This window comes from Suillus paluster (genome assembly GCF_016628075.1).
Source record: "Suillus paluster strain FC165 chromosome Unknown EDB91scaffold_40, whole genome shotgun sequence".
Classification (NCBI taxonomy): domain Eukaryota; kingdom Fungi; phylum Basidiomycota; class Agaricomycetes; order Boletales; family Suillaceae; genus Suillus; species Suillus paluster.
Window position 1 is genome coordinate 64,441 of NW_024537600.1, and position 27,266 is coordinate 91,706.

Here is a 27,266-nt window from a genome sequence, read left to right on the forward strand (position 1 = left end):
AGCCTTTAAGCAGTACTGCTATGTCCTGTACACAGCTTTCACTCATGTGGCTTGGTCTAAGGCTTTCCTGTGTGGAGAAGACTCATCTTTTGTCTTCACACAGGATGGGTTGACCACTAAAGGCCTGGATCACAGCATTGAGAGTTGCAGAAGAAAGAACTGCATTTTATTGGGGAGAGGATTGAGCAGCTGCACTTTTGTCACACCATCTGGTAGTGCTCGATATCGGCCACATCATGGATGGTCAGTGGCCATGCACTATGATGTACAGCAAAGAGAACTGGCCCACACCAACTATGAGCACAACCTGACCAGGCTTGATGTGGCCGCACTTACCTTAGCCAATAATAAGATTGCTTCTGCTGCTTCACAAACTATACCTTCTATTTCCTCAGCTAAGCACTCTGCTCTGAGCAACTTTTGACATCCCCTCATAAAAGAATCCCATACTCTTGCATTGAGCCATTGCTTTTGCTGTGAAGCAAGTGGCCACTTACCTGCCAACTGCACCACAGACACCACTGCCACTGGAAACCTGTTGCAGCTCTTGCCACCAATGCCCAAAGCAAGCATGCACTTGTATCCTCCAATGGGAAGCATTTCTGCTTCAACTGGGCCAACAGCTCCAGCTGCACCTATTGCACCAACTGCAGAAATGCTCATGCTTGCTAGGCTCGTGACCAGCCTGGCGTATACTACCATGGATGCTCGAGTGGCATAGCCAGGCTGGTCGATCTTGGAAAGATTTGGCAGGGGAAGCACGGAGTCTGAAAATTTGCAGTTGCCGATTGTGCCGGTGGTACTCAATCTTGAATCACTATACCGTAGTCTTTGTGTGTTCACACATATGCTATGATTGTGGCCTTGCAACCATGGATTGCGAGGCCGTTTCTGTTTCCCCAATGTCCCTTGCTGCGCTAGATGCACTTGAGAACCTTCCGACAGAGATTATTGAACCTTTGCATATATCCCAGCACCAGAACATTGTAGACTCTTTCGCCCGACTCGATTTTCTTACAGAAGGAATGAAGCAACCAAAGCTGTTTCAACTCGAGTGCCTCATGTCATTGCTCGCATCAAGACATGTTGTTGTCCGGGCTGCAACAGGTGCTGGCAAGACACTGGCAATGATCCTTCCCTTGCTGCTCTCTCCTGACAAGGTTGCAATCACTGTCACACCATTGAAGCTTTTGCAAAAAGATCACGTACACTTGACTCGGAAAATTCAAATCATGAGTTTAACCTTTCTGAATCTGTCTGTAGGTCAACGAGTTTGTCCAGTATGGCATTCCCTCTATCGCAATCAACCATGATACCCCACATGACAAGACACTATGGAATGTAAGTGAATCTCACACTAGATGATTCGTGCTTTTGTGATGAAGTCTCTACAGCATGTAGCTGCTGGCCGCTATAAGAACTTGCTCGTTGCTCCGGAACAATTTTTCCTGGAAGGTGGACACATTCCCCACCTTGCTTTGCAGCTAAAAGATCCAACATTCTCCAAGTGCATCGGTTTCTTCTTCATTGACGAAGCACATTTATTGAGCCAACATCGTCTGAATGTAGTAACTGGGCACTCCGAACTCGTGGATTGGTTGATTGATCGTTGATACATGGAATTGCTTGATCATTAAGATCGTGCATATCAAAAGCGAGTTGATCTATGTAAGCATTTCTTGCGACTTTGACATTTCCATCAGTTGTGGACTCATCTGTCGTGGTAGTTCGTAAAACACATTCTTGAGTTTGTATCCTAGGGGCGGAGGTCGATATGAACGATGCTTGAGCGCAGGTGAATTCGAAAGGTAATTGAACCCAGGGTGATTGTCGATCAGGATTTTGATGATGTTGATATGTCACATTTGAGACGGTTATCGAGTATGGGTCGAAGTTGAAGATCTTCTAAGGTTGCATTACGCAGTGGGTATATGATTGTCGTGGTGCCTGACTGGAATTTCGGGGGGGCTAAAGCACGCTGTTCAACATGAGTAGATGTCGAAACTTGAATGTTGGCCCAGCCTATCATATGCGGTCCTCTCGCAATGAGCTGTGCCCTTCGTATCTGACCATCGGCCATAATAGTATGAGAAATGTGCAATGCATCATACCCAGGCAAAAGACTGCAATGTGCGAGTAAGTCAATGGTTTTGCAAGATGTACCACCGCTGAACAAGCAAAGTCCGTGAATGATCTGAAAGGCGAGGTTGTTTTGCAAGTGAATGTTCGCAATTTGCGATTGGATTGCAGTGCAGTACTAGCTTGATGTCTACATTAGTTTAGTGTGGTTTGAAAAAAAGCTAACCATTTCGACATTTTGATGCTTATTCTCTTTCACAGCACGTGTTGTCCGCATAGCAGACATAAGGATCTGATGGAGCCAGGGAGTTGTCTCTTTCAATGGGACAGTCAATCCATGCTCGATGTCGAAAGAAAGCAAGTACTCCGGGGTGATGTCCTTTGTAGACATATGAAAAATCGGCTTAGCGTCCTCCATCTCCACATCGATCTCATGGGTGATGAGTTCTATAGCGCGAGGTTGCAGTACATTCTGAAGGTGAATGGCTCCTTGCTCATCGGACTCCAGCACGTTAAGAAATCGTGCGAGTGCAGAGCTTCAGAAGAAGCCCTTCCTCCAATTGATCATGGCAGGTTTTTGCAAGACAGAGCACAGAAGTAAGTCTATTACAGTCATCCGCAAGCCACGAAGTATTTCCAGGATAGCTAGAACTTTGATGTCTTCACTGAGGCCATGGTGGTCAACTGTCCATGCCAGAAGTTCGGATGGTTGATGATAGTGCAACATCTGAGGTAAAAGCACAGGAAATGGTATCATTATACTGCGAACAAATGATGCAGTGTTGTTGACGCTGGATGATAACGACGATAACATCAAGCGGCACAATCGGCAACTGCAAATTTTCGAACTCCGTGCTTCCCCTGCCAAATCTTTCCGAGATCGACCAGTCTGCCTACAGCAAAATTCACACACATCTCAAAAATGCACGTAGGCAGAATGGTTACGAGTCTACATGCTTGCAGCATCTGTGGAGACTCATTGCATGGAGCTGGCAATTGCAAAGCCCATCAGTGATCCATGCACCATGGTCACATCCAAATAAAGGAGCTCCTTTGTAAATATGGTATCTTTGATGATTGGTGTCATATAGTTTATGGTGTCTATAATGGTTTCAATGTTAAGATTCAAAGCCCACCTTCCTCCACTTACTTATTTTGAAAAACATTCATCCTTGTTACTCAATCCCTCCATAATTGATGCATACATACTCACAGAGCAAAGAGCAGGAAGGTACTCTATAGGCTTCAGCCCTGCAGATCTGGAACTCTTAATTGGCCTGTTTCCCATGTCTCACCTTGGCTTGGTACCAAAGCTGCACTCCACCAAATTTCAGATAGTGCAAGACCTCTCTTACCCACAAGATCCTGTAGAGATCCTGTCTGTAAATGCTGGTATCAGTGCAGATGATTTCCCCACAGTCTGGGGCACATTCAATGAGACAGCCACCCTCATACTCACTCTTCCCCCTGGTTGTGTTGCAGCAACCTTCAATACTGTAGCTAACTGTAGGGAGGCAACTGGGGGTCAAGTGTGACAGGTTGCCACATTCAGCATGTAAGCAACCAGGCAGCTTACCATTGTGACAGGCCAAAAATTAGCAACTGTTGACTCGGCGCCCACATGTCATTGTGGAGTTGCCACAGACTCTACTTAGAAAATATGATACTATTATCACAATATAATGAGCTGAACCGAGTCCGATAACAGTTGAGTGGTACTACTTGCTCCTGGCACCCATGCCTGGTCCATCCTTGGTGTTGATATCACAGATTGAACATCTTGGGAGACTCCTGAAAAATCTTCCACAATCATTGCCCCTCAACCCACCTAATTCTTTCTATGACTTTGGTCTTGACACAGAGATGGTTGAGGAGGAAGGGGTGTGGTTTGCATTCAACAGAAATCTGGAGGTCTGCTTCAAGACCCATAAACTTGGCTGAAGTGGAACAATGACTTTCTGTGAGCATGGGAGATGTTACGAGGCCCTGGTTTGGATGTTCAAGGAGATGGTGAAGAAACTTGCAAAAGATTCTGAGCATGACTTCCTTTGTGAGGTGTGGCTTGAGCGGCTGATCAGTGCTGCACAACAACAGGGTGCAAAGGACCTACGGCAGTAAGATTTTATTCTTGATTGAAAGAGATCTGCTCATGTTGGCCCGTGTGTTAGGATTGGTGGTGGTAGCACTAAAAGACCTGCCCCAGAGATACATATTTCCGAGTCAGCAGTAGATGAACATCCTGAAAAATGCTCAAAAGCTTCGCACTCACCTCACATGAATGCTAGACTGTCAACCATCAATGTGGACTCGGACTCTGAGGGTCTCAATCCAGGTTCAGAGCTTGATGTTCAATAAAAATGTGTTACTATTCACATGGTTGAGAACCCAAGACCTTCAACCCTCCTTGTCATAATTAATTTGCAGAAAACCAAACAAATGCATTTCAATGACTTCAGATGGAAACCACTTCATACCAAAGAAGAAAAAGCTGAGCAATGGGAGAGATTGGCCAAAATCACAGCTGACGAAGATGAATTGATGAAGTGAGAGGAGGAAGCTCTGAAAGCAGCATGAGAGGAGAGAAAGAAGAACCTAGCAACAGAGTGTCAGTGCCATCATCATGAGCAGATCAAAGCCACTCAGCCAAAAGGGAAGAAAGCACAAAAGAATGTCAACAAGGTGAGTGTAGGAGGTGCACAATTGACCTGAGTATTGAAATGAACTTCATATAGGTTTTGCAGGCTGAGTCCCAACCAAGCAACCTTTCAACAATGGATCTTGCAGAGCTTTCAAGGCCTGATTCAAATTGGAAAGATCAGCAGACTGGGAAGAACAGTGGAACAAAGCAGGAATGACACTGTCAAACCAACTGGCATCATCCCTTCCTCTGGACACACATAGAGCAAATTGCTCCCAAAGTTGGCTGGTCTGCACAGACAATTGCTAGCAGGCTTGCTCAAGATCAACCAGCACTCTTCTCTCACCTGAACAAGGGAATTGTCCAAAAATGGCTGGACAAGGAAACGAAATGTGGTTGGTCATTGGTGACAATTCAAAATGTCAAACAACATTATGCGCTGGCAGGATCGGGACAAATGGGGGTGCTTGCGAAGTACCCAGCAGTTGTAAAGGAGATTACAGACACATTATGAGGTTTAAGGACATCTGGTGTTCCTGTCAGTGTTGTTGTTGCTTGGTCAATCATGCTCGCTGTGATCCAGAAGCACGAACCAGGCTTACTCACTGAATTTAAATGTTCAGAGGTGCATTACTAACCATGACATTCATGGATGCTACTCACATCATTCTAACAGAAATTTGTTCAGTCGTTCTTCAAGAGTGTGTTGAACTGGAGTCTGAGGAAGGGAACACGTGCAGCAGCCCATCTTCCAGCTGATGCCGAAGAAACCTGCGAAGAATGTTTCTTTCGGTTGGTCTACATCATGAAATGGCACAATGTACCTCCAAAGGTATGTAAATTTGTTGATACTATTGTCTTGATACAATCTTGATGGTCCTCATACATGTAATAGCTCATGGTTAATTTTGACCAAGTAGGCTGCTATCTCTTACCAAATAGCAGTACCACATTTCATGAGCGAGGCTCCAAACAAGTGGTATTGTAGCTAAGGATGAAAAATGTGCTTATTCACTACTTGTAACCAGCACTGCAGATGGTGATTTCTTGCCATTTCAACAAGTTTGGGCAGGTGCATCCGAGCGTTCATTGCCATCACATAATGCTCACGGCATGAATGGTGCAATTGAGCATGGATTTCATTTTGCATTTGTGAAAAGTGATAAGAAAATGAGCCACTACAGTACATTGAAGACCATGCAAGAGGTGAATCCTGCTTCTTCATTGATTTCGACTCACTAATGACCTCACTGCTAGTGGATCGAGAACATCCTTGAGCCATGGAGAAACATTGTCATTGAGGCAGATCCCAATCTTGATGATGACCAGCATGCAATTGTCTACCTCAACTGCTACCTAGTGCACACCAGCCAGGATTTTCGTGCATATGTTTGGGAGAAGTATCCATGTGTGTTTCTATGCTTCGTACCTGCAAGTTGTGAGTGATATTTGGTTCAGGATGTGGTGGTACTTATGTAGCTTTCCAATAGGTACAGGAAAGTTCCAACCTGCTGACGTCAGGCTGAACAGGGTGATCAAGCACCATCTCAAGCAAAACCAAGTGAATTTTCTTGTTGAAACCCACAACAGTCAAATCTCTTGTGGACTCATTCCTGAGCAAGTAAAATTTACAACATCACTGCCAGTGCTACAAGACACATCAGTTGCAGCTCTTGTTGATGTTTATGACTTCATGATGAGTGCTGCAGGACACGAGTTGGTCAAAAAGGTGCATAACAATGAAAATTTGCTTCTTCAATAACTAAAAACACTCGCAGGGATGGGAAAGGTGTACTGCAAAGGAATGTAATCTTTCAGGAGACTGCCTAACAAGCAAGCGATCTTGCACAGCTCTAAATACATATCTCCATACTCACAACTCACTTTGCAAAGAGATCGAGAACCGAACAGGTACAGTTCATGATGACAGCGAAGAATCATTGGAACATGTCGAAGAGATGCAAGAAGATGACTCTGATGTTCCTTTGAGTGCTGTGATCAATGATGCACTTGGGATATCAATTGATAAAGCTTACAACCTGGGGTATGTGGTTTCGGAAGTCAAGCAAGCTGCAGATCAGACTCTGATGGCAGCTGGAGATGCGGAGGACATCTGGGCTTGGAATAATGGGGTGAAAAACTTCCTACAGTATCAGCTGATGAGCCTTGGTAGTAGCAATTTTTCATACTAGCATGACATATAAACCAGTTAGCAACTTGACCTCTGTGATGTGTGACCCGGGGCAAATTAGCAACACAACCAGCTCTGTGTGATGTGTGACAAAACGACCGATCTCGGTGAACAATTTCGTAAGTTTAAGGCGACAGTGTGCACTGCGTACAGCACCCAGGAGCTCGATCATGAGGTTGATGCGTGGTCTCGTTGGCAAGCAAAGGACGCAGCTAAGCAGACGGAGACAGGCAAGGCGAATGGCATTGGGTGAGGAACTGCAGCAAGTACCAATGCTAAAGGGAAACAGAAGGCCAGTGCAGAGCAGTTGCTGGATACACCCTTACCAAGGCAACCGAGGAGAAAGAAGTCATTCAATCTTCAGACCTACAAGTTTCATGCGCTGGGGGATTATGTGACTTCCATCCGTTGCTTTGGAACCACAGATTCATACAGCACAGAGCCAGTAAGCCATAATCTACTGCCCGTCCACCCTCTAACTCAACTGCTATTAGGGGGAGTTGGAGCACCGCATGCCGAAGGGTAGATACCGCCGAACTGATCACAGAGCATTTGTTCAACAGCTAACTCAGATTGAGCGGCGTCAAATGCGCTTGCGCTGCATTAAACAACAACAGCAACAACGGGCTTCTCATGCAGAGTCAAATGAAACCATGAGCGATCCCTGGCTACACCACCACATCGGCCAAAGCGAGAAGCTTTACGATGAAGTTGGTCATTACCTTCGCAGTCATGCAGGAGATCCTGCTATGAAGATAGCTGACCTTCTTAGAATTTATTCATTGTCGTTCTGACATGCGTCTTAGGACTTCCTGCCACGGTTAAAAGACCATATTCTGGACCGTATTGGCCTGGGAGCTTCTGGACCTTCTATGGAGAAAGCCACCCATACCGCTGAAGAACGTGCTTCCATTCTCTTTAAACATAACAGAATCTATCACCACAACCTGGTGAGGCTCAATTATACAACTTACGATGTTCAAAGGGCTCAAGACGTCATCAATCCGAGAACCCCTCATTGCAACATCATGCTGCTCCAACATGATGATGGGTGCGATGGTCACTACCATTATGCCAAGGTCCTCGGTATACACCACATCAACATTGTTCGCGCCGGGAATGTGTATGAATCTCGTCAAACAGAGTTCCTTTTCATGCGGTGGTATGAGTCTGTACAAGACCATGCATGGGAAACGCATAATTTGTGCTGTGTTCATTTCCTGCCTCTAGCGAATCTGGGAGCATTCGGCTTCGTGGACCCGGGTGCTGTGCTGAGGGCATGTCATATTATTCCAGCTTTCTCTCGAGGCCAGCGCAACTTGAATGATGGGATTTCTCCTGTAGCAGGAGATAAACACGATTGGAAAGAGTACTACATTAATAGGTGAGTGATTCTGTCCGTTTTTGGCCATGTCTGCTGATTTTACAACTCTATTAGTTTTGTTGATCGTGATTCTGATTCATGACGCCCTCATGAGGTTTCATTTTGGCCTCAGGGTAGGGCACGTTTACTCACATAGTGCGGGGGTCTTAGAAGCTCGTAACTCCACACCACAACATGCCGGCCAGACAAGCGCCCAGGTGCAAGACGAATGTATTGAAGACAACCCAACGGAAATCACCCAACCACCTGACAGAAAGCGGGATGAACAGGATGAAGAGGGCGATTACCTTGGCATCGAGGAGCCGTGTTTTTTTGGGCCGGAAAGGAATGCAAGCACAGAATCGATTGTCGAGGCGCTAGGTGAGATATTCATGGACTGCACCCTCAATTATGATTACGAAAATTAATGTTACACTACAGCACAATCTGATTTCCTGGCCGGCCTTAATGTGAAGTATGTGTTACATTACTCAATGGGCACAATTTTAATTACTCATGGACTGCCCACCACGTCTGCCCACCGCCTTGCCCACCGCTCCTGCCCACCACACATTCCTAGCTATTCGCTTCTGACCATCCATGATTTCTGGCCATTGGTAATCCATGGCTAGTCTTATAATCAATGACCGGCCTTCATTTGTTGTCAATTCACTTGCCTACTACCCTGATCATGGATAGCGTTCCCTCAATGTCCAATGTGTGGCTATACATGCCACAATGCACTTCCATCCTTTGCCTCATACAACTCGCTGTAGGTAGACTCTGTACTATGAACCATCCACTGAATTTTTCCCTCTAGAGCGAACCGGTTTGTCACCGTCCATCAGCCGTTGTTTCCTTTTAACCTGCAATTTCAGCATCCGTTTGTCACTTTTACTGGGGCAGAATTCATTCTCATTGGTTACCTGGCCGACTACGACCACATCTACCCCATCTATGTGAGTTTTACCTCAAATCACTAATTATCTCATCGTGTTGTTTTGTTCGTAGTGTGACAAAATATTCAAGGATGATCAGCCTTGGATTCATGTACTTCTACAAGTTGGAACGCTAGTTGTCCCCGGCGAGGGGGATATCAACTATATCCACAATTTATTTGCGACAATGGTGAGAACTTCGCCGCCCCAGACAGTTCACTTATGCAAGTACAAACTTAGGTGGAGAGTGGTGCCTATGTCCAGTCGATCAATTCTACCTGTTGCAGACCAGGTGTCAAAGGTTTAGCTCTCCCTTCATGGTTGGTGAGTTTTGTTCCTTAGTAGTGGTTGTACATGGCTTCTCATGTCACATTAATAGCTTTCAGAGTTGAATGGATCAGTACAATTACATCATGCCCCATTTCCATTGGGATATCTGCCCCCCAAGTGTCTCATTGTCGCTGATTCGTGTGCTGTAGAGACACCCACCTTTAGCACATCTATGCAATTTCCATCGGGACATTCGCCCCTTGAGCACTTTGATTTTGCCGATCCAGTCCTTCCATATGCTATGGAGATGCCTACCTTTAGCATGCCTGCGCCAGGTTTGGATTGCACTGATTTTACAAATAGTGACTTCAACTTCTACGACCAATCCACTGGCTATTCTGCAAGCGGTGTTGACGAGCAACTCACTCTAGAGGAAACAAATGAAATACAACTCGAGCTGGCCTTTTATGAGCAACCACAGGTCGTGCCTCCCAGCCTAGAGTGGAGAGACTCCATCAGTACCATGGACAGGGTGAAACGCACACAAATATTTCATTTCATGAGGAGGTCACCCTGGAATCGAATCATTACACTCACAAAGTGCCTGTTTGTTGGCGGTTTGTGGACAGGAGCTTCTGGAAACCCGTTTCGAATTTCTGCGACGAACACGCGACGTTTGATAACGAATTGTTTTCTCACTAGTTTAGACATGGCTCAAAAGACCTATGAGGCCATGGAGTCCCAACCAGGTAGGCGCCTTGCATCTTGGACACTACATTATGAGTCGCTATCTTACAGTTTGATCAGTGATCGCAAAGATCTCAAAGACTGAAACCATGTCTGTCGGATGGCCTGTGCTTCGCTTAAGTGTATGTTTTCTCTCGTCCTTGCATTTGCTTCCTCCAAGGAACTAATTTGAGCAGCTGGCCAAGTCGTTCTCCAGTGCTAAATCGGACCTAGGAAAAGTCCTGAAAGGCGTGATGTCAGCACACCCTGACTTTGCCACCAAGATGAGCCAGAAGGCTATCTCCTTCGTTCTGATGTTTAACTCAGGCAAATCCTCTCAGGTAAGAGACTGGAGACCAACTAGCCTAATTCGACCTCAAGTGTTTTGTTATCCAGGTCCAGCAAGCGATTTCAGACCTCATAAGTCACCAGATATTTCGAGAAGTTCTGTGGGTGTCCCTTTTGTATCCCGTCGAAGGGTTATCGGATGGAAAACGCGACGGAAGGATCGGTGACCTTTTTCCAGAAGAGGTTCTGTCAAGCTTCAATTGTTTAGCACAACACCTGGTTGGAAATTTAATGACTTTCGCAAGTCTTTCCTCCCTTTATCCTTTTGTATTGAATTAACAGAAGTTGTGTCAATATATCAGATTTACCATACTCTACTTCTCATCATGAAGGATGGAAAGAAGAAGAGGAAGAAGAAGACCAAGAGCGAGGCCAAGGCCGGGGTCAGGAACGAAGTTGAGGCCGAGGTCAAGGTGGACACCGATATTGACATTGTGAATATCCTGGAACCAGCGCCAATGAATGACATTATCATGACGGCTCTGGACCATATGTATGACCAACCACACATGTTTCCAGCATTCTCGGAGGCCGTGAGGAGTCTCCCCTTCATAATGTAAATTTCATCTGCACATTGTTTTACCTAGCTCATCATGATCTACATTTAGGAGTACTAATGTTCTGCAGATCGCTGCAAAGTCGCGACATGCGAAAAGCACTATCTCTGACACCACTGGTGACAGGCGAATGAACTTGGAAGACATTCAGCCTATCATTATTCAGCCAATCCCCACTGGTCAGTTTGGCGCACTTCCCAATAGCGACGGCTTCAGTTCCCCGAGGTCTCTGAGAGTTGTATGGGACTTGCCTATTTCATTATTCACACACAAGTAGATAGGATGTACGGTGCCACTTTCAATTCGTATGCTGAATCCATGTATAAAATGTCTTTATAGAGCTGAGACCTTTGGAGCAGAACTTGAACTTCCCTCCTGTATGGCCAGAAAGCCGCAATCCTATGCATTACTACTAGTACTAGGCTAATTGGCTGACTAGCATACGCTAATGGTGAGGGATGGCGATACTGCATAAATATTAGAAGCATACTGTAACTCTCGTTTGCCGACTGCATCTAATTACAAACAGCCATCACAAAGTCAAGCTCGTACAGCGGGTGACCACCATTTTGGAGAGATGCAAGACTTCCTTCAAGTGTTTATCTGCCGACTATCACAGTTGTGAGACCTACAAAGCTTCATCAGAATTGGAGTTCTCCTGCAATTTATTGTTGTTTGACGTCGTGATGCTGATGCTTTTACATTACTTTGTCTTTGGATATAATCTGCGCATATTTGCTTTGGTTTTGCCAAAAATATCTATTAAAAACATCTCCAGCCCGATTCCATGATGTCACTACCGTCAACCTTCAGAAAATGGCACAGCTCATTCTGAGCACCATACCTGTTCAAGTATTTGAAGATCATAAAACACGTGTATCCACAGTCGCAGTTTGCAAATTTCAGACCATCACACTGTTCAATGCAAATGAACATGAAGAGGCAATGCAGCGCGTCGAAGAGCTGGCTACATGTCCTGATGCCGATCTACTTGCTTGCCACATCGTAGAAGTGAGTACCATGCACTCAATCATGCCCAGGTCCATGTGCTGGAACTGATTCTACCCTTCGCACATCAGGCATATCTACATGTCCAACTTGGAAGCATTGCCTTGGATGACACGTGCTACAACGAAGCTATTGATCACTTCACTGCCGCCATCAACACTAGCGCTTACTTCCATAAAATGGAAATTCATTCGATGTACGAGGAATTTGCTGTGGTACATTGATATACCGAATATTCTTTTGATACTCAACCGAGTATTCTTTGCAGCTCTTTGGCCGGGACCTAAAGTCCAAACGAAGCGTGCTAGATGCTGACTCGCCACGAGTGCTTACTCCGTTACCACCAGAGCAACTGTGCATATTATGGTAAGAACTCTTTGTTACACCTCATGGAACGATTCGGGGCACCTTATCTTTGCATTCAGACCCCAAAAACTTCACGAGATTTTTGCCAACGGCTCGAGAGTTCGAACCGGTTCTGAACTTGAACCGAACCCTTGTGAACGCGTTCGCGGGGGTCCTGTCCAAGGTTCGGCCTCCTGCCTGAACTGGACCGAAGGTTCGGTTCTGGGTTCGACAAAACACCCTCAAGAACCGGACCGAACCGGACTTCGGCAGCACTAATATTATTAGGGGGCGCTTCATTCTATCTGGCAAAGAAAGTCAACCCCGAAATAGTTCGGATCGCCGGCCGATGGAAGTCGTTGGCATACGAGACTTACATCTGCGCATTTGAATAAATCTCCTCCTAGCATTTGGCTAATGCCACGTCTCTCTGACCATCGCCTCCACGTTTTTGGTTGGGCTACGCAGCTTTGAGCCGCGGGTCGTTCCGGCTCGTTGGGTGAGCGGCTCCACCTGCTTGCGTCCCATCCCGAGCTAACGCCCGGCCTAGCCCAACCTAATAGATCGTGTCACCGACTCTCGAGCCAGTCGAAGCTGGACCGATATTTAACTTGTTCTTGACTGGCCTCATTATTATGTACCACTGTAAGCAAGTCAGTCATCCATATGAGCTTCCGTTGGGTCAGATTTTCAGGATCTTACAAGTGACGTGGAATTGCAACACGTACTTATTTTATGATAGACTTTCGCAATGATCCCATTTGCCATCCGTCGGAAGCTGTCGGAAGGTGCCACGAAGCCCGCGGTAATAACTAACATTATAGCAGGTCTATGTATACTATATTATGTATTGCGCTTTCTCGCTCACGACGTCTTCATTTCCAACGCTCCTGCAAGTATGATTGTCTCCGGCTTGTCGTTGGCGACTCTTGCAATATTAGTGGGTTCTGTGGCTGCACTTCGCTCCTTGAAGCTCTTCTTGGACTTTCGGCGGCTACTCGGGAGCATTCAGTGAGTTGGCTAGCTTCATCGAACTACATAATGTGAATGACTTGTTCCATGCAGCCACCTGCCAGGATACCGAACAATTCTTAGTTCAACAACTGTGATCGCAAACATGCTTCCACCGACGCCCTGGTTGACCTTAGGTCATGATTGTATTTGGCTGCTGAAGCATACCCGTACGTCGAATGTCTTTAACTCTCTTGGTCTCCTTTCCCCGATTAACGTAGATTATGGAAGCTTTCGCAGAGGGGGGCCTCGATATAATTTCCGCTGTGAGTTGGGCGCGAAACCATAATTGTGTCAGAGGCTCATAGATGTAGGTGGCATGTTGGCCTAAAGCGACGGGATCGCTTTGGATAGCAGATGTCAATATAATCAAGGTATGTGGTGCTGTCTACGTCGACCTTGATAGCATGATGAAAAATTGATCGATCATACCAAAGGATATTGTCTGGTCTCGTGGAGCGCGCTTCCCGAAACCTCTAGACCAGTATACCCCCTTGACATTCTTCGGAAGAAATATTGTTGCTTCCGAAGGCGACGAATGGAAGCGTTACCGCAAGATTGTCGCACCTGCGTTTTCAGAAGTTCGTGACTGGTGTCCATGTGTCAAATTGGAGCTATCCTAACTTACAATTTTGAAGAGGAATAACAGATTGGTCTTAGAGACAACAATGCAGATCATGGTCGATCTTTTTGATACAGTATGGGCCGGACGAGATGAGGTGGTTGTAAATCACGCCGTAGATTTGACTTTGCCAGTAAGAATTCTTGACGTCACCTACACGCTTCTTTAATTTCATTCGAATCGCTAGATCGCCTTGTTCGTGATCGGCGCTGCAGGTGAGCATCTCAGCGTTATCAACAAGTAACTGTCGATACTGAACTCATTACAGGCTTTGGCCGCCCTATATCCTGGAAAGAGGACGCTGTGATCCCACTCGGACACCAGCTGACTTTCAAAGATGCCCTCCACACAGTGACACAAGACCTTTACCTTAAATTATTAGTACCGACATGGGCCATGGGACTCACTAAACGTTTTAGGCATGCAAGACTTGCATTCGATGAACTGCATGTCTGTACTAGTATGCTGAACACTTCACATCTTAATGACCCAGTTTTTTTTATAGCAATACCTTACTGAGATGATTCAAGAACGTCAAGGGTCCCAGCACCAAGAAGATAATAGCGATATATTATCTAGTTTGTTGGCAGCAAATGACGATGAAAAATTGTCACAGGGCGAAGTAAAGCTAAGCGACAGCGAACTAATCGGTAAGCTACGATTTCAGACACTGCAGCAGGACATGGCGACATTGTTCGGCAGGCAATACTTTCATACTTTTGCTCGCGGGTCACGAGGTAATCCATCCCTTCAACCCTTTTCCCTTACGCTGACAGCTCACAGACCACAGCACATACATTGGCTTTTGCGTTCGGACTGTTGGCTTTATATCCCGAAAAGCAAGAGGAATTGTACCAGCACATCAAACGAGTACTACCTGATGGAAGACTTCCTGTATGAACCACAGATAGCTACACAGTCAGGCTTACAATGTTTTCGACAGACTTACGATGATATGCCGTCACTGGCCTACTCGTCTGCGTTAGTTTACCCCTGGGTCGACTTGGCCATGGGCTGACATTGTGGCAGCGTGTTTAACGAGACACTACGGATATTCCCCCCTGTATGTTGGTCTAGCAGATATCACTGAGCGATTTATTCACTTCAGGTGCAGGTCTCCACCGTGCCAAAGTCAAACGCGGAAGACACGACCTTCACCCTCACAGATGCCCACGGGACGAAGAGAACGGTCGCTGTACCTCGAGGATTTGCTCTTGCGCTGAACATATCTGGGCTTCATTATAACCGTAAGATAATTGCCAAATGGAAAAGAGGTGCAATAGCGAGCTGACGCATGATTACAGCTAAGTACTGGGAAGATCCATACGCGTTTAAACCTGAGCGATTTTTGGGTGACTGGAATCGGGACGCATTCCTCCCCTTCAGTAGTGGTAAGTAGCTTGATGCTTTGCTTGGAAACAACTTGAAGACGCTCAAACCAATGAAGGTTACAGAGCATGTGTGGGACGAAAGTGAGCGTATTGACATTGGTCTTGGTCATTCATTTGAATTTGTTCAGGTTCTCGGAAACGGAGGGAACGGCTGTTCTGACCGTTGTACTTTCGCGATATACCGTTTCAGTCAAGGATGAGCCGCAGTTTGCTGGTGAAACATTTGAGCAGCGTAAGACGAGAGTACTTGACGCGCGAAGTCGGCTCACTCTAGCGTACGTTAAACGTCTGCTCCTGAAAGGTGACAAGCTGATGCTGTTTAGACCAACCCGCCTTCCTCTGGTGTTCAGACGAAGAATTTGAAGAGGAGACTTGGTAATAGTATACACGAGATACAACACAATATACGTTGAGCTTTGGTTTGACTGTACGAGTGACTTACGACTACTCTTCACTTTGGCATCTCCAAGACTATCCTGCCCGCTACTTTGCCTTGTGTGAGTGCGTCATAGGCCCTGTGAATCACGTCAGTTACGGATCCTTACAATTGTCATCTACTCACTCCTTGAGGTCAGAAAGACCCTTGCATTCGTACTTCACTACAACCCTGCCACTCGATGCGATCTCCAGAGCCTCAACGGCGTCCTGACGATTACCAACATATGAACCAATGATGTTGATGCTCTGACAATTCCTGAATGAACAACAGTACACTTGTTCTTCACAGACCTACCTACCTTGAAGACGGTGAAAAAGATGGACGCCTCTAGCTTTGCTTCACCCGGTAGCCCTACCGCCATCAGCGTTCCTCCAGGTCGAAGGTAATCGACAGCTTGAGTATAACCAGATGAATTTGCAGTGGTGACGACTGCACAGTGTGCTCCCTCGCCACCACATGCCTCTCGGACAGCCTGGACAATGTCTTTTGCCTCTTGGAAATCAATCCATTTTTCGGCTCCAAGCTCTATGCACAGTTTCTTTTTCTCGCTACCAGTGTCTGAATGCAACGATATCAGTCTCCTCACAAGTATGAGTGGGTTGATGTACCTATCGCCACGACACGGAGGCCCATGGCCACCGCATATTGAACCGCTACTCATGAAGTCAGTGGTTGGCCAGTTAATATCAGCTACAAGCGGGACTGACCGAGATGACCGAGTCCACCGCCCGCACCAGGCAAGACAACCCAATCGCCGATCTTTGAGTGGCTGTATTTGAGAGCTCTGTACACGGTGACTCCCTGAATGCAGCATGTGAGTGAATGACAATTGAGTGGAATGGTTATAACCTTACCGCACAGAGTACCGAGGCTGCAGCATTGCTGTCTAAATTTTTGGGAATAGGGGTAACATGATATACGTAGGAGACCTATCAAAGTCAGCGACACATTCTAGAATGCATGCTAGGGCTGACATACTGTATACTGTGCAAATGTCCCGTCAACGGTGAAACCGCTTAGTTTTGCCTTGGGACAGTCTGAATGTAGTATTAATCATTTATCCAAAGTCCAATCGCTCAACTCACTTTGCTCTCGTCCATTGCGGCATTGCTCGCAGTTCAGGCAAGAGTACGCAAGCCACTTGATGCCGACGCGGTCACCGATCTTCACAGGAGATTCACTGGTGTTCTCCCCAATGGCAACGATCTCCCCTACACCTTCATGCCCGCCAACAAGAGGTGTGTTGGCGTGAAGCGGCCAATCGTCCTTGCTGGCATGCAAGTCTGTGTGGCAGACACCAGTGCAGAACAATTTGACGAGGCATTCGCCCGGGGCGAGGTCAGAAGGTTGCTTGACCGGGTGATCCTTCCTGATTTCAAGAGCAGCTCCATGAGACGGCACGACTGCAGCGATTTGTGTCTTTGGGATGTTCTCCATGATTGTAATGATTGAGTGGGAATATACTTATCAGTGAAGGCTCCTGATCGCGGTATATAAAGGGGTTCGCGGCAAGACCTGACTATGATCCGACTTGTTCTTCACTGTCATATGACATCAGTTTGGTTACGCCCAGAAAAGCCTAGAACTGCGCTGGAACGAGTTCATCGCAGCTCGACCGGGCTAGATTTCTCTGCCTTGAAGCACTGCAAACTTACTTCCAAATAGAGCAGCCACCAAATCGGGTAGTAATACCAATCCAGTATATCATGTGCCTTGTTTTGGCAGACGTCGACCACCACGGACTGAACGACTACTCGGTGCTAAGTAATCGTATACCAGAGCCGTGACACTCATTCGTATCATGTCGACCGACCCATATCATACAGTCCAGCAGGAGATCCAATCTTCGCTCCAGACGGCGTCGACATTACGCTCTTCGTTCCTGCGAATCCGCAGCCTCGCTCGGGAAGGGAGTGAAGAGCTCGTATTGGCCCGAAACGAAGTGAGGCTCTCCTTAACACACTCTTCGAACACAAAGCTAACACCGGTGCGCAGTTGAAAGCTACGCTTGCCGCTCTGGAAACAGACTTGGAGGCTTTGGAAGACAGCGTCACGTGGGTTGGGATGATAGTTTGTGTTCAAGATGCTGAGTATTTTTCGCAGGATGGTGGAGGACACGGGACCTAGATATTTTGGACTGGATGATGCAGAGGTCTCTGAGCGGCGGAAATATGTGGGTCGTATACGTCGTGAAATCGAGGTTCGTCACAGGGAGCCTGAAGCACGCACACCCTGACTCAGATGACCAACCTAAGGACAGGGTATGAGGGCGGACGTCGAAGGGCGAAATGTGGGTAACTTTTTCTAACAGATATGCAGTTCCTGATAGGTCATTAGTTGCCATCTGCAGGGAAATCACCATCAACTCCCCTTCAGTCACAATCATCGCTGCCCAGTGGTTCACGGTCTCCGTTAAAACAAGTACCTAGCTCGCAATCAGGAGAGCATGATGATGAGCAGGCAAAGTGGGCTCAGGAAGAACAACAAGTATGTTTTCATTTGTTCATCTTATAAGATGGAGACGGACTGCCAAACTTGCCAAAGTTGTTACTTCAGGAGCAAGACCGTACCATGGATTCAATATCAGGAACCTTGAATACCCTTGCCCAACAAGCGGGCCTGATGGGGCATGAGATTGGCGAGCACGTTGAGTGAGTTATGCTTATTCGCTACCCTCAGTGGTTCATGCTAAGATATTCGCCCAGAATGCTTGACGATCTTGAGGCAAATGTAGAGCGGACAGATTCCAAGCTATCGAATGCAATGCGAAGGATGAAGAAATTTGTACGAGACACAGAAGGCAAGTCTGTGTTGGCTTGGTGTTGTTGCGACATACTGATGTTCTCGGAACAGAAACAAAGTCAGGGTGGTGTATAACTATCCTAGTGGTGGTGCTGCTTGCTTTATTATTGGCGGTTATTCTCTTGTAGGAGCCGCGGGATTTCCGCACGATACCCTAGTCTTACCCTGCTGATCACTGCGACATCCTTGCTGGCGGAAGTTCAACACTCGTGCTTAGTATAAAATGGGCTGAAGGTTCAATCAGCAAGAAGGGCGAAAGCACGCAGCGAATTGCGCTTTTAGGCCGAGCAGTGAGTCATAGGCTCAGAGTTGCGAGGGCGGATAAGACTTGGGTGGAACCGCCTCGCTGTGACCAGTTTACTTCGAGCATGACACGATTCGATGAAGTGCGACTTCCGGATTTCCTCAATTGAGATTAAGAGCCACTGCATCCTCCGCATCACGCATGTTCCCATTCAAATTGCACTGCAATGTGAACAATTACCTCCCGAACTTGCATATCGGCAGCCGCCACTTCAAGGTCTAAGTAACTATGGTTCTCGATTTGTCCAATTCCTCTGACAATTATATTCATACATGGCCTCGGCACTATCAAGCAAGCTAGTACGAAGTCGGCTCGATACGCCCCAACAGAAGGAAGACAACCGTTCCTTCTAAGTATACCATATCAAGGAGAAGCCCCGAGGAGCTTGGGACGATAAACTCAAGGGACTGGTCCTAGTAGGTTGTAACCTGCTGTGATATCAGTCTTGTAACGTTGAGCGCTCGTCACTACCTCTCGTTTCTACTTGGATGTAAAATCCATATATCGAAGTTCCTCCGTAGTTCAAGTTGCTGTTTGTCCATTTTACCATCCTTATCCTACGTACAGACTCGTCAGAGATATCGCCCCAACGTTGGGTTATCGAGTCGAATTTAAGTTTCTCGAAGTCGAGGACTCTTCTCAAATGAAGTTCCAGATTAAAACCAGGTGTTCTAGATAGCTAAACACTTCCAAACTCCGCGACGAAAGCTACACGCAAGTACTGTTTATCAGAATCGGTCTGCGTTGTGGAAAACATGGACTCTAGATTGTGCGAGACGTTTCGAAACTAAGACGAAAATCTAGGATTTCAAATCACTCCGTTCTGGGGCCGGCGCCATGATGGCCCGTAGTCCTCGAAATGAGTCATTAGGGCACCACTGGGCCGCAGAACAACCCACAAAATCCCATACCTAGCCAGTCTAGAGAAAGTCTGACTTGTACGGCGTGCTGGATTATGATATGATGCACGTTGCCGTCGGTTCACAGTGACATACGGACGATCTATCTTGCCACATGATATCCACGTTCGCCCAGAACGCAGTGAATGCTGCAAAGAACCCTCTGATTCTAGCTGAGAAACACCAGAGCCTGGGGAAATTCATCCATAAATTCATCCATCGATCCATGCACGAAGTTCCACGCATACGTAGGAACGAAGGTGATGACGACAATATATATTTGCAATACTTTTGCATCGGAAATTTAAGAAGTCCAAAAACTGGGGGGGTTCAGCGGTCTTTGGCCGGAGAACAATACAAATGAGGTTTTCCACATAGATTTGACAGAAATCCTTGGCTGATTAAGTATCGACGAGCTTTGCGAAGGGAGCCGAGCAAAGACAAATGGAAGGTGACGCTGGGGAATTCCTTAGTTGGTCCATTGTGATCACGATGAACTCAATCTGCACGGGGAACGAGGAATGAAGTTGATTGGCTGACTAGTACGCTACCGAATCCCTCCGAGGAGCTGGCGAAGTTCCTACTATACGTAATATCTGAACATATCAAAGGAGTAAGAATATTGAAACTGAGGAAGAGAAATAGGTAAATTTAGCAAGGGCTCAGGGCTCAGCTGCTGCCTCAGGCCTCAGGCGTTGTCACATAGGTGGCTGTAGTTATATTATATACACACCGCTGTGAAACGGATTAATATTGTCTCGGGCCAACCAGCGGTCGAATAATAAATCAAACATGACGCCGGCAACCTTGCTTGCAGAGCAGACTCAAACTCAAACTTCTTTCGATCATGTACTATCGCTGCGAAGCTCTGCTTGCTATCAATGGAAGCCATCATTTGTTCCTCATGTTGCAAGTCGCTTGACTCTACTCATTATTGTCTTCCGAGAAATCCTTTAGCGTCCAGTCAGCCCGCTGGATCTCATCAAAAATCTTTCAACTTCTTTCAACCCGGCGTTCGGACTAGATGCATGGCACAGCTACACCCGACCACCGCCGCATTCATACTCATACACCACATCCAGCCAAAGGGTCCAACGATAACAAACCCTCTTGTTTGAGAAAAATATATATTACTCGTAAGCAGAGGAATAACTACGACTGTTACGCACCTAAGCCCAATGTATAATTATAAAGCGCCACCCGCTTCTTTAACCTCCTGGTCAACCGCATCTGCCAGATCACCTAAGGTTTCGAACCTCCATGTCCACAAGCCTTGCTCCTTCATATCGGCTCTGGCTCCAATGGAATTCTTCTCATGGCGCGAAATCCACACGCTATTGAGGTTGCGAAGATTTGCGGGCTCTATATCATGTAGAAGCGAATTTGCTACTACAAGCACGTCGTGTGACTCCACGGCCCAGGGAGGGCTGGGATGCGGAAAGTGGGAGTGTGGCGCAGACGACACTTGCTGGAGTGCAGTCTCTAGCGCCCTTGAATCTGGTTTATACGCATTAATTTGCTGAGCGGTGAGGATGAGTGAGAAGGGGGAGTCTGGGGTCACGGTTGGGTATCTGCCCTCGTGAGCTTCGTAAGTTTTAGATTTCAGCAACTCATGTGTGCCATCGAAACTTCTGTTATCCACGTTGGAGAGAACGACTAGCGCAAAGTGCTCCTTGAGTCTGTGGAGGGCTTGGACGGTGTCTTCAAAAGGCTGCCACGTGTGTATGGAAGCCCCGAAGCGGTCAGTATCACTTGTGAGTGGCATCGAGGAAGCCGCATCTAAATCTTGCTGAGGAACCGCTGAACTAGATGCGCCAATCGCCTCCCCTGCTTCTGTGACTGCAGCTGTTCCGCCGCAACCAAGACTCGTGTCAGCTTGACCGCTAAGCCGCATCCAAGCGAGATCGAGGATCTTCGAGTACGCTACACTCTGATCTTTCATCTGAAGATCCAGCTCTGTAGCAGCATATTTCTTCAACACCTCCTCTCTTGGAGTATCCTTTGGGAAGAGCGGTTTGAGACTATTGTATATTCCAGTTTCCCAGTCAATGAGTGTCCCATAAACATCAAAGACCAGGACTTTGTGAGACGTTAATACGAGTTTGGGCCCCATCGATGGTTGGTGGCGAGTCGTGTGCCCTAAAATCGGCTATCGGTATCTCACACTAGTTTACAGGGGCCGAAAGGCTTTACGACGACCCGCCACGTTTAATATGATATTGAGGTCGTGTGCCGGAAATTGGACGCGTCAGAAGTGCCAGATAACCAACCTTGGGCTTCAGCCGTTTTGAAATTGGGATACTAAAATTTGGTCAAAGCTACCCACAGAAGCGGCTGGCCGTACGGTTCCAGAGGTTTTTTTTGGGCGGTTGTACCTTTTTGCCACGGCCACAGGCTCCGAAAAGCTGTCGCCATACCATGTCATCCATAGACCCCCCGCTGTCTGACGCGGCAGTTTTGGCGACGTAAACCAATCAATTTACACCGTCATCGATTACATCCATTCTTGGCTTTTTGCCAGGATTTCGGTGTCCATAAGATCTCAGATGCCAAAGCTGGCTCCAATTCACGTTCCTTGAGCCTTTTATCGACTCGTTCGCACCTGTGTCACAGTCAGAAATTTCTACTTCTGTGTGGATCATACCCTATACGCTTCTCTAGTACGCGACTCGTTTTCCAGCATAACGATCAAGTTCTTCAGCTCATTACAGTACAGTCACTATGAAGTTTGCACGGTGAGTCGGATCCCGACCTCCAACGCCTTTATACCGCAACGCATCAATTGTACTCATCTCGTGCGACTTCTTTTTGACCGCAGATACCTTAATGATACCCAAGTCAGTCCGTCAATTCGGGCTAACCGGACTTATATTGGTGATGCATGTACTGAATGAAATCTTGTTGCAGACTCCCGAGTGGAAAAAGGCATACATGTGCGTCTCAGCTCTGCGTGTGCAGACTCTACATGTTTATACACGCATCGATTGATCACCTCTACTAACGTCATCTTACCACGGTTTTGTTGCAGTGATTATCGTTGCTTGAAGAAATGTATTGGTGCAATACGTGCAGAACAGATTGCCAGGCAGAACTCCACTGGAACCACAGATGTTGATCAAGTTAATAAACAAGCCATAGAACTTGAACAGTATAACAGTGTGTTGGCTATTCTGAATAAACTCTTACCAACTCATCTCACCTCAACACTCTCTTTAGAGCAGTCGGTCGCTCCAGAACATGATGCTACAGCTGAAGGGTCGACAACTCCTTCCGCCACCCGAATCCAGCGAATGGATGGCCAGATACGTGAGCAGTCTCAGCATCGTCTGCTAAGTTCTATTTAACGGAGAATTTTAACAGGTCCATCGCTCAGCATTACATTGTCTGGTATTTCGCCTCCACATCATCTTACAGGCTCGTTGTCACAAGCTCCGTCTCAAGAGACTCCATTACCTCCGAAGACTGCGCACTCGCCACCGATATTTCCCTTTTTTCGTGATACAGGTCAGTTCAGACGTTTTCAGTCTCTTGCGCAGAAACCTTACGTTGACCAACAGGTTCCGCCGCTCCTGCTGCCTTACATACACTTCTACCTCTACTACCACCGCTTCACGCAAATTTTTTTGAGCTATTAGATTCCGAACTGGAGAAGGTCGACTCTTTTTATGCCGAGCGAGAGAAGGAAATGCGAGACCGCAGTAAGCTGCTCAAAGAGCAACTCAATGAACTTGGGCTTCATCGCAAGAAGTACTATGTCAGTATCAGCGTTTCCTTCTACTTTTTTTTGGGCCATTCTAACTTCACATATGCAGGAATCTAATGCAAATACCACAACGCCGAGTTGGGCTGCACGAGCTCACCTGTCCCTGTCGGTGGCTTTGCCCGCCCTGAACCAATGTCATAGTCGCCGTCATGCGAATACCCCCAAGCACAATAATCAACCAGGGCTAGTAGTTTCTGAGTCAGGTCGAGGAGGTATGCATTTATTGTTGTCGCAATCGAAACAGACAACAGAACGGCCAGCTGATTTTAGTGCCTGTGGACACTGGCCATTCGATCACCACCGGAGATGGAGGAGCTTCCGATCGTAAAAACACGTCGCCGCCTCCTGTGTCTATCGGAGGTGAATCAACCAAAGTAACATCGCTCAGGAGCACTCATTCACCACCACCAACAAAAGCCCACGGGAATATCCTGCTGGGGAATGGTGGGTCCTTCAAACGCGCATCTAGCCCCCAGGAATACCAGAATGCGAAGAAACGTCTCAAGAAAGCTATTGTCGAGTACTACCGGTATGTCCCGTTTGCGTTCGCCGTTTTTCGGGAACTGTGCCACATGCTCTGTGCTGCGCTACTTTCCGATTGCGAGGAAAGATCGACGCTAAATTCCCCGTGTTGGCAATGCGGATCCTTCGTGCCAGCCTGCTTCTCTCCTTTCAACAACCACTTACTGACTTTCCTTGTCCAGCGGCCTCGAGGCACTGAATAATTACCGTGTAAGTGGCTGATCCCATCATGTTGGTTATCTTGACGATTGACGCTGCCGGCATTTGCATGCTAATGCCTTGACATGACCATCACTCTCGCGTCAAACTACATCCACTGGTCGCCTATCACTCATCGTGTTGCGCATTGATCGGCGGTTTCAAATTGAACAGATACTGAACCTCACTGGCTTCCGCAAAGCTCTCAAGAAGTATGAGAAGATTACAAAGGTGCTTGCTCAAGCGGCATATATGAAGGAGAGGGTAAGCCTTTTCTGATACCCTTCCGTAACATATTTGGGAGTAAATTCCACTATGGTTAGGTCGAGCCCTCGGCCTTCGCCTCTGGCGCAATGGTCAGCTCAATGCTTAAAGAGATGGAAGAGCTGTTTGCCGCAAGGTTTGGTATGTCGCTCCAAGGTCCCGGTCTTTCTCTTTCCTCATATTATCGCAGAGCGTGGTGACAGGAAGAAAGCCATCACTCATCTCCGTGTTGGTGCGACCCAAAAATCCCATCATTTCAGCGCGTTTCGCACGGGTGTGTGGCTTGGGTTATCTATACCAGCGACGGTTGCCGGTTTGGTGACATGTATGCAATGTTTTCCTACTGATGACCGCAGTAAATCTTACGTCACTTGTAGGTCTGCATGACAATACCCGTGTCTTGTTACCTTCATGGGATATCTTACTTTTCATCTACTCCATTTTATTTATCCCCACGTTGCTCGCGTTGCTCGTTGGTTTGAACCTTGTCGTATGGGCCAGAGAAAGGATCAACTATGTGTTCATATTCGGTGCGCATAAGTTGACTTGTGTATCTACGTCACGCTGACCTTCTTGCGAAGAACTTGATGTACGATCTCGACTTGACCATCGAGAGTATTTCGAGGTATGTAGCCTTCGCGTTCTGTGGGGTACATTGATACAATTCCGCATTAGCTTCCTGCTTTCCTGTTATGTGCACTAGCACACTGCTTTATGCTCTCTTTCGTTCGAGTCGGTCCTCCGCTCATCTGGCCACTTGTGTGGCTTGCCCTTGTGATTATTGTCATGTTCAATCCCATGCCGGCAAGGTCGCATCATCTGTGTATATGATCCTAGCTCACATGTCTTCCGGAATGTGTAGAACTTCCTTTGGGGTCGTTCGCGATGGTGGCTTATCAAGAGCATTGCAAGACTAGGCGCCAGCGGTTTATGGACCGTTGAAGTACGTTTGTATCATGAGACGGGGAATATTTAATTGACGCGATTGACAGTTCACAGATTTCTGGCTTGGGTTAGTGATTGAAATTCCGCACTATTACGTCCTTCATCTCAGTCTTCACAGCGATCAGTTTTGCAGTCTCGTCTATAGCTTTTCGAACCTCTACTTTGTTGGGTGTTTCTATACCAAATACTTTCCTAGTGTTCCTTTCGACACCACTACATCTTCACCAGACTCTCATGGAATTTTCACGTCTGCATACGACCCAGCGGTTCAAGAAGCGTGGACCACCTGCGGGACGGAACTAAATTGGGGCGCTTACTTCGCATTTGCCATGTTGCCGTTCCTGGTGCGTTTCGTGCAGAGTCTCAGACGTTATGGGGATTCAAAGTTACCCACTCATCTTATCAATGTGAGTCTTGACTATCAAACGCAGGCATTCAAGAACAGCTTACCTCTTTTTGACGTGTAGGCCGGCAAGTACGGCATGGGTATTGTGTATTACTTCTGTTATTTCCTTTGGAGACGCGATGGTAGGCTGTTGTCCCGCGTTACTGCTCTCTTCTGACCTCCTTCAGGAGAAGCCAACGACAATACTACTTTCGTTCTCTGGTGTCTGTCAGCAATTATCTACACACTATATGGGTGTGCATGGGTGAGTCGATGAACAGTCAAGAGTGGTCACATTGTCAGCTTCACTTAGGACTTCTTCATGGACTGGTCCATCTGCAAACCTCGCGCTAAATATCCCCTCCTCAGGCGGGAGTTGGTGTACACATCGCATATTCCGGTGCGTTCTATCTCATACTGGGTAAAATGTTCCGACTTATCCTTCTATGCAGCTGTACTATGTTGCCCTGGTGAGCAGAATATATAGTTGTGGCTCGCTTCATTCTAGACAATAACTATAGGTCACGAACTTTTCTATTCGTTTTCTCTGGGTCTTCTATATACCCAGTTGGCAATACAAGTTTACTCTCCGGACGTTCATAGTTGGCCTACTGGAGATGTTAAGAAGGATACAGTGGAATGTCTGTCAGTATTTTTGTTTTATATCTTTGTTATCTAACTCGCTGAGCCTCAATGCCTGTCAGACCGTCTCGAGAACGAGCATCTTGGTAATATGGATCAATACCGAATTATACGCGAGGTTCCCTTGCCGTATTCGTTCGACAATCCTCAAGATGATGATGAGGACGATGAGACTGTTTAGGATGGATGTTGAGATAATCTGCGAGTCAGCTGAGAAAGAACATAGATCACTCTTGAGGCATCAATCGTACTAACTTAATTAGATGTGCATGATCTACTGGTAATAGAGACGGTCGACGTCGCGATATGCTGATTATGGACAAACGATGATATTTTATGCCACAGACGTGTCACATTCTAAGAGTCAGTGCTGTATGCATAAGCCCGCCGCTGCGAGCTGTGTTGCGTGCCAACAATTTCCAGCGTTTTATCGGCGCGCATTGAAATTTCGAAACGATACAGCTGTTGTTGTGCATGATGGGAGTTACCATGTGATTATTGAAGGTCCACATGGGACAACTAGACATCGTGCACTGGTATCCTATCATATCCCCATGAACTCGCAAACCGGCTCAACGGAAGTATAAATGCATTTGTGTGATTGACCAAAAGAACG

General features: G+C 46.8%; 10 protein-coding genes across 10 annotated transcripts; 8 read left to right on the forward strand and 2 right to left on the reverse strand.

Annotated features, from left to right (window-relative positions):
- The first annotated feature begins 1,074 nt into the window (after positions 1 to 1,074).
- On the forward strand, positions 1,075 to 2,056 carry EDB91DRAFT_535840 (uncharacterized protein). Its single transcript, XM_041327635.1, has 4 exons — positions 1,075 to 1,205; positions 1,264 to 1,341; positions 1,395 to 1,427; positions 1,925 to 2,056. The coding sequence occupies exons 1-4, from the start codon at positions 1,128 to 1,130 to the stop codon at positions 1,949 to 1,951; spliced, it is 216 nt and encodes a 71-aa protein (XP_041175494.1). The 5' UTR covers positions 1,075 to 1,127; the 3' UTR covers positions 1,952 to 2,056.
- Positions 2,057 to 3,816: 1,760 nt separating this feature from the next.
- EDB91DRAFT_1083444 (uncharacterized protein) lies at positions 3,817 to 6,909 on the forward strand (the record flags this gene model as incomplete). Its single annotated transcript, XM_041315626.1, has 13 exons — positions 3,817 to 3,990; positions 4,045 to 4,193; positions 4,248 to 4,425; positions 4,708 to 4,758; positions 4,821 to 4,914; positions 4,981 to 5,204; positions 5,394 to 5,549; positions 5,613 to 5,701; positions 5,746 to 5,923; positions 5,975 to 6,125; positions 6,208 to 6,446; positions 6,496 to 6,523; positions 6,629 to 6,909. 13 exons carry the CDS (start codon positions 3,817 to 3,819, stop codon positions 6,907 to 6,909), a joined length of 1,992 nt encoding a protein of 663 aa, XP_041175495.1.
- Positions 6,910 to 7,780: 871 nt separating this feature from the next.
- On the forward strand, positions 7,781 to 8,296 carry EDB91DRAFT_1238087 (uncharacterized protein; the record flags this gene model as incomplete). Its single annotated transcript, XM_041321667.1, has 1 exon — positions 7,781 to 8,296. The coding sequence occupies one exon, from the start codon at positions 7,781 to 7,783 to the stop codon at positions 8,294 to 8,296; it is 516 nt and encodes a 171-aa protein (XP_041175496.1).
- A 5,065-nt stretch (positions 8,297 to 13,361) lies between these two features.
- EDB91DRAFT_1055719 (cytochrome P450) lies at positions 13,362 to 15,850 on the forward strand (the record flags this gene model as incomplete). Its single annotated transcript, XM_041313949.1, has 18 exons — positions 13,362 to 13,474; positions 13,529 to 13,644; positions 13,706 to 13,740; positions 13,789 to 13,848; positions 13,912 to 14,055; positions 14,113 to 14,229; positions 14,284 to 14,311; positions 14,365 to 14,546; positions 14,602 to 14,746; positions 14,799 to 14,833; positions 14,880 to 14,990; positions 15,016 to 15,077; positions 15,126 to 15,159; positions 15,211 to 15,343; positions 15,401 to 15,487; positions 15,544 to 15,568; positions 15,616 to 15,762; positions 15,811 to 15,850. The coding sequence occupies 18 exons, from the start codon at positions 13,362 to 13,364 to the stop codon at positions 15,848 to 15,850; spliced, it is 1,614 nt and encodes a 537-aa protein (XP_041175497.1).
- An 88-nt stretch (positions 15,851 to 15,938) lies between these two features.
- On the reverse strand, positions 15,939 to 17,363 carry EDB91DRAFT_1329660 (chaperonin 10-like protein; the record flags this gene model as incomplete). Its single annotated transcript, XM_041325327.1, has 8 exons — positions 15,939 to 16,002; positions 16,050 to 16,171; positions 16,225 to 16,484; positions 16,535 to 16,579; positions 16,634 to 16,727; positions 16,781 to 16,855; positions 16,905 to 16,963; positions 17,012 to 17,363. The coding sequence occupies 8 exons, from the start codon at positions 17,361 to 17,363 to the stop codon at positions 15,939 to 15,941; spliced, it is 1,071 nt and encodes a 356-aa protein (XP_041175498.1).
- Positions 17,364 to 17,633: 270 nt separating this feature from the next.
- Positions 17,634 to 18,931, forward strand: EDB91DRAFT_535985 (t-SNARE). The gene is made up of 8 exons (XM_041327636.1): positions 17,634 to 17,868; positions 17,922 to 17,980; positions 18,030 to 18,126; positions 18,187 to 18,216; positions 18,264 to 18,413; positions 18,471 to 18,577; positions 18,632 to 18,726; positions 18,780 to 18,931. The coding sequence occupies exons 1-8, from the start codon at positions 17,728 to 17,730 to the stop codon at positions 18,854 to 18,856; spliced, it is 756 nt and encodes a 251-aa protein (XP_041175499.1). The 5' UTR covers positions 17,634 to 17,727; the 3' UTR covers positions 18,857 to 18,931.
- Positions 18,932 to 20,940: 2,009 nt separating this feature from the next.
- EDB91DRAFT_536676 (haloacid dehalogenase) lies at positions 20,941 to 22,172 on the reverse strand. The gene is made up of 2 exons (XM_041327638.1): positions 21,101 to 22,172; positions 20,941 to 21,038 (listed from the first exon to the last, which is right to left on the reverse strand). The coding sequence occupies exon 1, from the start codon at positions 22,042 to 22,044 to the stop codon at positions 21,118 to 21,120; it is 927 nt and encodes a 308-aa protein (XP_041175500.1). The 5' UTR covers positions 22,045 to 22,172; the 3' UTR covers positions 20,941 to 21,038; positions 21,101 to 21,117.
- Positions 22,173 to 22,346: 174 nt separating this feature from the next.
- On the forward strand, positions 22,347 to 24,176 carry EDB91DRAFT_536614 (SPX domain-containing protein). The gene is made up of 9 exons (XM_041327637.1): positions 22,347 to 22,591; positions 22,648 to 22,666; positions 22,750 to 22,768; positions 22,839 to 22,864; positions 22,960 to 23,087; positions 23,148 to 23,237; positions 23,292 to 23,435; positions 23,489 to 23,685; positions 23,744 to 24,176. The coding sequence occupies exons 2-9, from the start codon at positions 22,653 to 22,655 to the stop codon at positions 24,020 to 24,022; spliced, it is 897 nt and encodes a 298-aa protein (XP_041175501.1). The 5' UTR covers positions 22,347 to 22,591; positions 22,648 to 22,652; the 3' UTR covers positions 24,023 to 24,176.
- A 561-nt stretch (positions 24,177 to 24,737) lies between these two features.
- Positions 24,738 to 25,065, forward strand: EDB91DRAFT_1055776 (uncharacterized protein; the record flags this gene model as incomplete). The annotated part of the gene is made up of 2 exons (XM_041313954.1): positions 24,738 to 24,819; positions 24,869 to 25,065. Coding segments are annotated over 2 exons (279 nt in total), but the record flags the coding sequence as incomplete, so codon positions are not given.
- A 493-nt stretch (positions 25,066 to 25,558) lies between these two features.
- EDB91DRAFT_1294168 (EXS-domain-containing protein) lies at positions 25,559 to 27,061 on the forward strand (the record flags this gene model as incomplete). The annotated part of the gene is made up of 10 exons (XM_041324892.1): positions 25,559 to 25,621; positions 25,671 to 25,690; positions 25,742 to 25,818; positions 25,897 to 26,030; positions 26,091 to 26,151; positions 26,200 to 26,273; positions 26,322 to 26,408; positions 26,461 to 26,478; positions 26,530 to 26,653; positions 26,713 to 27,061. Coding segments are annotated over 10 exons (777 nt in total), but the record flags the coding sequence as incomplete, so codon positions are not given.
- Positions 27,062 to 27,266: the final 205 nt, after the last annotated feature.

Bases quoted from the DNA above. Each gene is read 5' to 3' on its own strand.
- EDB91DRAFT_535840 (XM_041327635.1), top strand. From the start codon at position 1,128: ATGATCCTTCCCTTGCTGCTCTCTCCTGACAAGGTTGCAATCACTGTC. The intron at 1,206-1,263 runs GTACACTTGACT...ATCTGTCTGTAG, and splicing joins AGCTTTTGCAAAAAGATCAC to GTCAACGAGTTTGTCCAGTA. The intron at 1,342-1,394 runs GTAAGTGAATCT...AAGTCTCTACAG, and splicing joins ATGACAAGACACTATGGAAT to CATGTAGCTGCTGGCCGCTA.
- EDB91DRAFT_535985 (XM_041327636.1), top strand. From the start codon at position 17,728: ATGTCGACCGACCCATATCATACAGTCCAGCAGGAGATCCAATCTTCG. The intron at 17,869-17,921 runs GTGAGGCTCTCC...ACCGGTGCGCAG, and splicing joins TCGTATTGGCCCGAAACGAA to TTGAAAGCTACGCTTGCCGC. The intron at 18,727-18,779 runs GCAAGTCTGTGT...TTCTCGGAACAG, and splicing joins ATTTGTACGAGACACAGAAG to AAACAAAGTCAGGGTGGTGT.
- EDB91DRAFT_536676 (XM_041327638.1), bottom strand. From the start codon at position 22,044: ATGGGGCCCAAACTCGTATTAACGTCTCACAAAGTCCTGGTCTTTGAT.
- EDB91DRAFT_536614 (XM_041327637.1), top strand. The intron at 23,088-23,147 runs GTGTGTTGGCTA...CACTCTCTTTAG, and splicing joins AGAACTTGAACAGTATAACA to AGCAGTCGGTCGCTCCAGAA. The intron at 23,436-23,488 runs GTCAGTTCAGAC...GTTGACCAACAG, and splicing joins TCCCTTTTTTCGTGATACAG to GTTCCGCCGCTCCTGCTGCC.